Raw genomic sequence first — 5,916 nt, 5'->3', positions numbered from 1 at the left:
ACATGGAATTCCTGTTTTTTCTTCTGATATACAATACATCCAATGAGACTGCAGAAAACTATATTGAAAAATACCTGTGACTTGTGACTATTTAAATGCAATATTGTTCTAAGAAAATTAAATCTTCCTGATTTATCAAATTGAAACAAATTAACCTAAGTGTTATATATACCAATTTGCGTAAAGACAATCAAAATGTTATTCATAAGTGTTCTCAGAAACTGTGGTAATAAAAATTCATACTTAAAAATACTGTTTGCAAGTGACATTAATGTGGAAAAACAAATACTTTTTAAGTAATAAATTAATAGTTCAGCTTTATGGAATAAGTATTTCTTTCTGAGACCACATGCTTATACGAATGCCAATAAAGCATTTTGGAATGCCTTTTTGAACTGAGGGAATAGTTTGGATTTACGTTTTATCCAAGATATTTCATATAAAAATGCAATATTTGGAATTTGTACAAGTACTTATATCAACAAGCCTCTGAATTACTGTTTATTTTTAGGAAAAATACCCTGTTTATACTTTTAGAAATGCAAAAGAGATTTGCGAATGAAACTTGAATTTTATGGTTTTAAAAAAGATGTTAAAGGAAAAACTATATATTGATTTTAAAAATTCTATACTGTATTACGAAAAATTAGAAGATTTTTACGGTAAATGGCAAGAATTACTAGAAAATCTGAAAAACCTATTTTAAGAATTCTTATATTTGATTAAGCCAAAAACATATTTATTAGACTTGTATATTATTTCAGATAATTTTAAGTGTATTAGAGACATTGATTATATTTTCAATCTGCAATGTTACATGTATGGATTTTATCGTAATTTGTAAAATGTAAGAGCCATTAAAAAAGGATGTGCTGAAAAATATTTTAGTATAAAATTTTATTAAATCACTTTTTGAGAACATTTTTGAGTGATATAATCATTTATTCAAATAGCTTTATGAGAAATGGACATGAGGCATGTCCATATCTCTTACAGATCTTGAGATACAAGGTGCGACGGACGGACGGACAGAAAGACATCGGGTAAAGTGATCCCTTAGTGCCGCTCTGCTCCGCAGGCGACACAATAAGTGAACCCACGTTATTCAGAGAGAAACTAGCGTTCTATTGAAATAATATAATTTTCCGAAATATTTTGCTGAAATATTGCATTTATTATTCTTCATAATTTGCCCGATATTAGAAAACTGGATTTACTTTCAATTATCTTTTCTATTTTGACACATCTGTTTGGTATTTGTGTATTTTTCTAGTAAAAGGCGTTAATGGTAATCTAAACTCAAAGCTTTATGATAAACGTAATGACGTAAACTTTTTACATCCTCAATTATATAGCAATATACCTTTATCAACTACGTACAGGGTTTACATATCTCAGATGTTTTGATATGGAATAGCATGATTTACGTATGAACAATATCTAAAAAGAGGTAAATATTTTAGTTTTTTAGTTAATGAAAAGAATATCAATATGCCTGTTTTAATTTCCTAGGTTCGTTGGTCAATACAATGACCTTGTCAGCAAATTCATACGATATTTAGTCAAATGCTGAATGGTGTTTTTATACTAATAGCTAAGCTTTCATTAAAACACTGAATTGTATTGTTTTTTCGTTGTTCGGACAAGGAGTACACGGCGGATGTCACCGGTCGGCAGGGCATGCCCATTCCTCCATGTAACCTGATCCCACCTTTGATGTTTTAGGGATCCGTGCCCTGCTTATGATTTGTATTGTTTTAATATCCTTTTGATCTTGATTACCAGGCACGTAGCAACAGGAGGAGGGGGCTGGCCCCCACTTTTTTCCCAACATTACTTATACTATAGGAAATGTTCATTGAAAAGCTGGTTGGCGCCCCAACCATAAGTGATACAAGGAAAATGTACTATTAAAATTGGTACTGAAAGTAGCTGGCATTGAAAAAAGTTGGCCTCTAACACCGCCCCCACCCCAATGAAATAGGATTCGACATTGGGCAAGTTTCTTTTTTTTGTTTTGGTATTTTTTTTTGCTTGTCAACTTTATCAAGTAAGTAAAAAGAATTCTCTGGCTCCCCCCTCCCTTCAAAAACGATGCTATGTGGCTGATTACTGTTCGTTATTTACATATACATGTATTTCATATTCGAATATGTGCTATGAAGTGATATAATCATTTATTTAAATAGCTTTTTGAGAAATGGACATGAGGCATGTTATTTCAAACTGGTACATATGATACTGCATGGAGATAACGAACGGTATTCAAATGAGGAGCAGAGCAAACTTGAGCTCTAAAAAGAGACTTGTTTATCAGAGGTCGGTAGGTATTATGGAGAAACAAGCATCCACCGGTATGATTTTGGGGCGGGTTGGGAGGAGTCCAGAAAGTCTTCGGGCGAGTGGGAGGTTTCCAGACAGTTGATCGTTAATTTCTGTTTCTGCTGTGACTGCAGGTTTATAGTTTGAGTGTTACTTAACGAAAAGATTGAATTTCCATTGGCTGGAATACGAAGCCGGTAGAAAAAATACAAAATACTTATCATACTTAAGCCTCTTGCCCATACTCGACATTTCCAATTAAACCAATTTAAAAAGTAAATAAAAACTCCTCCGCCGAATCGTAGGATTCGTAGGTCTGGTGATCTTCATATGAATAGCATGCATTTCTATACGGTAAGTTAATTTTTAACTAAAGAATAGTCGTTAATTATAATGTTTTATCGCCTTTCGGCACTGATTTTTATCCTTTGCAGATTGTTATTTTCCTCTGTACGTGTCTCCTCTCTGTCCATTGCAATAGTTGGTGGATGTGGGGCAAAAAAGGAACTGACCATTCTTGTCCAAGGAGAGGTGATTTCCAAAAACTGTTGCTTAGCTTCAACATTATAGACCAAGTATAATTTGTTGTTGTTGAAATTGTCAGATTGCCATAGTGTAGAACATATGCCAAGGTAAAATTTGGTTGAAAGCTATATATAGTGTATCTGAGCTAAAAAAAAAAATAATGATAATACGAGATTGAGTGCAAATATATTTAGTATATATATCTTATTTACGTTCAATATAAAAAAAATCCCCAATTTCGAACTTAAATAACCTCACTTTTCTGTAGTTAAATTGTTTATGAATTGTACATTATTTTAATGTTGATAATGAATTGGTTATTCAAAAATTGGTTATTCAAAGAATATTTTTTAAAAATATCTTTTACACGTAATCAGTTTAAATTGTGCTATTGAAGGTTTTATTTTTATCTAAAGTAATCAAATAATCAGAGAACTTTGTTCATATGTATCACTTAAAAAAAATTACCGGTTTCTGGATACTCAACTTTAATGACATCAAAACAAACATATTTTACAATACTGAATTTTCAGTAAGATGTTTTCTTTCTTTTTTTTTTTTTTTTGGTTTGTTTGTTTTACATGGCAAACATGAGTAATAGAATGTATAAAATTAACTAAAGTATATGTAGCTTCTAGCGCTCGCAAGTGTTGGCTATGATATAGCGTTATATATAAATGATTCGATGGTGAATTTTTTTGGGATATTCATTGAAATTGTGTTGCTGTTGATTAAACTACATCATACTAATTCTTCACCTTTTAATACACGTAGAGGCGGCCCATCCCTATTATTTTGGTAATACCCAGGTTGGTTGCCTGCTTTCGTTCCTAATAAGTCACAGGGGCAAGCGCAGTGCACCATGGAGAGGACGTTGGGACCTTGTACACCGGTTCATTTATTACAGAGGAAAATATTTTGAGTTTTTTGGTAAACGTTTTTTTTTTATTTATCTCTTTTATATCAGAAACGTTTTTACAATACTTTCCTGACAAGTTCTATTTTATCAAATAAATTCTGCAATATGATTAGTGCATTACATTGCAGAGTTTATTTGATAAAATGAATTTTGTCGTGAAGGATCTAACAAAACAAGAGGCCCATGGACCTTATAGGTCACCTGAGCATCATGTTATAGCATTCACAATTTTGAAAGAGGCACCATTGCACATCATAACTATACACTTAGCAATTGCTAAGTTTGGTTACAAAGAGTTAATGTAGAGATCCCCGCTCTAACACCAGAACTCCTAAGGCCATAAAATTCACAATTTTGGTAGAGGTACTCTTGCTCATCATTACTACGTACTTAGTTAGTTAATTTCATACCCAGAAGCAGAGAAGATTTTCAAAGAATTAATGCATTTTCACTATATAATCAATAGAGCCCCGCCCTAACACCAGAGCCCCTGACCCTGGGGGCATAGAATTCACAATTTTGGTAGAGGCACTCTTGCTCATCATAGCTATGTACTTATTTTATTTAATACCCAGGAGCATAGAAGATTTTCAAAGAATTAATGCATTTTCACAATATAATCTATATAGCCCCGGCCTAGCACTAGAACCCCTCACCCTTGGGGCCACGATTTTCACAATTCTGGTAGAGGACTCAATGCTCATTACAATCATGCCAAGAGTTTGACTGCTTGATATCCAGGAGTAAAGAAGAAGATTTTTAAAGATCGAACTAATTTTAGTGATTTTGGCCTCATCCCTCTGGCCCAGGGGGCAGGGACCATGAAATTCACAATTTATGTTCTTCTTCACCCATATATGCTTTATGTCAAAATTGGTTGAAATTGGTTGAGCGGTTGCTGAGAAAAAGCTTAAAATGTTTAAATGTTAACACACGACGTACGACGCACACTGCACACCGCACGACGATAGACAAAAACGAATAGCAATAGGTCACCTGAGTTTACTCAGGTCACCTAAAAAAGAATAATTATGGAAAATCCCACATTTGTCTTTGAGACAAATTTTACAACAAAAGTTTAAGATGAGAAAAAGGAAATTGTTCATACAAAGAGAAGAGATATAATTTTTGAATGAATTTCATGCAGCCGATTTAAAAAAAAAAGCTCATTGACCCTTTTCAATAATTCCTTAGGATGCGTATGGGCGGTTTTTGGGGGCACTAAAGAATCTCGTATGTGAGAAACTGGTCACTTATAGATTAACAAATGTTGACTTTTTTTCTTACTAGATGACTCCTCTGTAAATATTGGCTATGGCCGTGTTGGCGCACATCGATGTGGAGGCGGTATTGAAGGTTCCCCGGCCGGCTACAGCGAACTCAGTTTGGAATGTATCGAACGCTGTACCAACAGGTACACTGGTAGGTATGGAGGCTACAATCTCTTCGAGAACAACTGTAACAGCTTCGTTAACCGACTCTCAGAAGTACTTTGTAGAAGAGGTACCAAGTGTCCGTCATGGTGTGGCTGATTTCAAATCATAAAGATTAATAGGACCGGAGAGATATGATAATTTGGAATTGAATGGAGAAATGGTACAATAAAAAACGATAAAAGATCTTTTTTCAAACTGTTCTTTTATTTGGCGTTTGCCTCTTGTCATTGTAAAAAAAAATTAAAAACCTATAGACAACTCAGCGTAAAAATTATGGTTTTACAATTAGAATGAAAAACATCAGTATGCATTTTTAACTCACTGATGGATTTTATTAGCTGACATGGTCATAGTATTGACCATAGAACTTGCAACTGATGATTCTAAAGGAGACAGCTGACATTTTTGTTTCAAAAACTTGATTGTTAATGCCTTGTCTCGTTATAAAACTTGTTCGAACGAAGAGAGACGCATTCCCTTGCGTATCGTTTCAACAGAAAGACATAAACCTGAGTAATAGTAAAGGAATTGGCGATTGAAAAAAAAGAAACCATCACGTTTACCATAAAGCTTTATTGTTAGAATACCATTGATTCTTTTTCTAGTAAAATATTCAAATATGAAACAGTTGTGTGAGAATTTGTTGTATCTTCTTTTTCAAACTCACTGGATATTTCGAGTTGACTTATGATTAGAAGTAATTACTGTTAATTG

General features: G+C 33.6%; 1 protein-coding gene across 1 annotated transcript; it reads left to right on the top strand.

The window, feature by feature from the left end:
* Positions 1–2,537: 2,537 nt before the first annotated feature.
* Positions 2,538–5,387, top strand: LOC134243614 (uncharacterized). The gene is made up of 4 exons (XM_062725863.1): positions 2,538–2,676; positions 2,757–2,853; positions 3,622–3,777; positions 5,057–5,387. The coding sequence occupies exons 1-4, from the start codon at positions 2,653–2,655 to the stop codon at positions 5,296–5,298; spliced, it is 519 nt and encodes a 172-aa protein (XP_062581847.1). The 5' UTR covers positions 2,538–2,652; the 3' UTR covers positions 5,299–5,387.
* The last annotated feature ends 529 nt before the right edge of the window (positions 5,388–5,916 follow it).

This window comes from Saccostrea cucullata, unplaced genomic scaffold (genome assembly GCF_032062105.1).
Source record: "Saccostrea cucullata isolate Sc308-1 unplaced genomic scaffold, CSIRO_AGI_Scuc_v1 ctg2558, whole genome shotgun sequence".
NCBI lineage: Eukaryota > Metazoa > Mollusca > Bivalvia > Ostreida > Ostreidae > Saccostrea > Saccostrea cuccullata.
The sequence above is the reverse complement of the archived record's forward strand: the minus strand, read 5'-3'. Positions and strand labels throughout refer to the sequence as shown.

Bases quoted from the DNA above. Each gene is read 5' to 3' on its own strand.
- LOC134243614 (XM_062725863.1), top strand. From the start codon at position 2,653: ATGAATAGCATGCATTTCTATACG. The intron at 2,677-2,756 runs GTAAGTTAATTT...TATCCTTTGCAG, and splicing joins ATAGCATGCATTTCTATACG to ATTGTTATTTTCCTCTGTAC. The intron at 3,778-5,056 runs GTAAACGTTTTT...TTTTCTTACTAG, and splicing joins AAAATATTTTGAGTTTTTTG to ATGACTCCTCTGTAAATATT.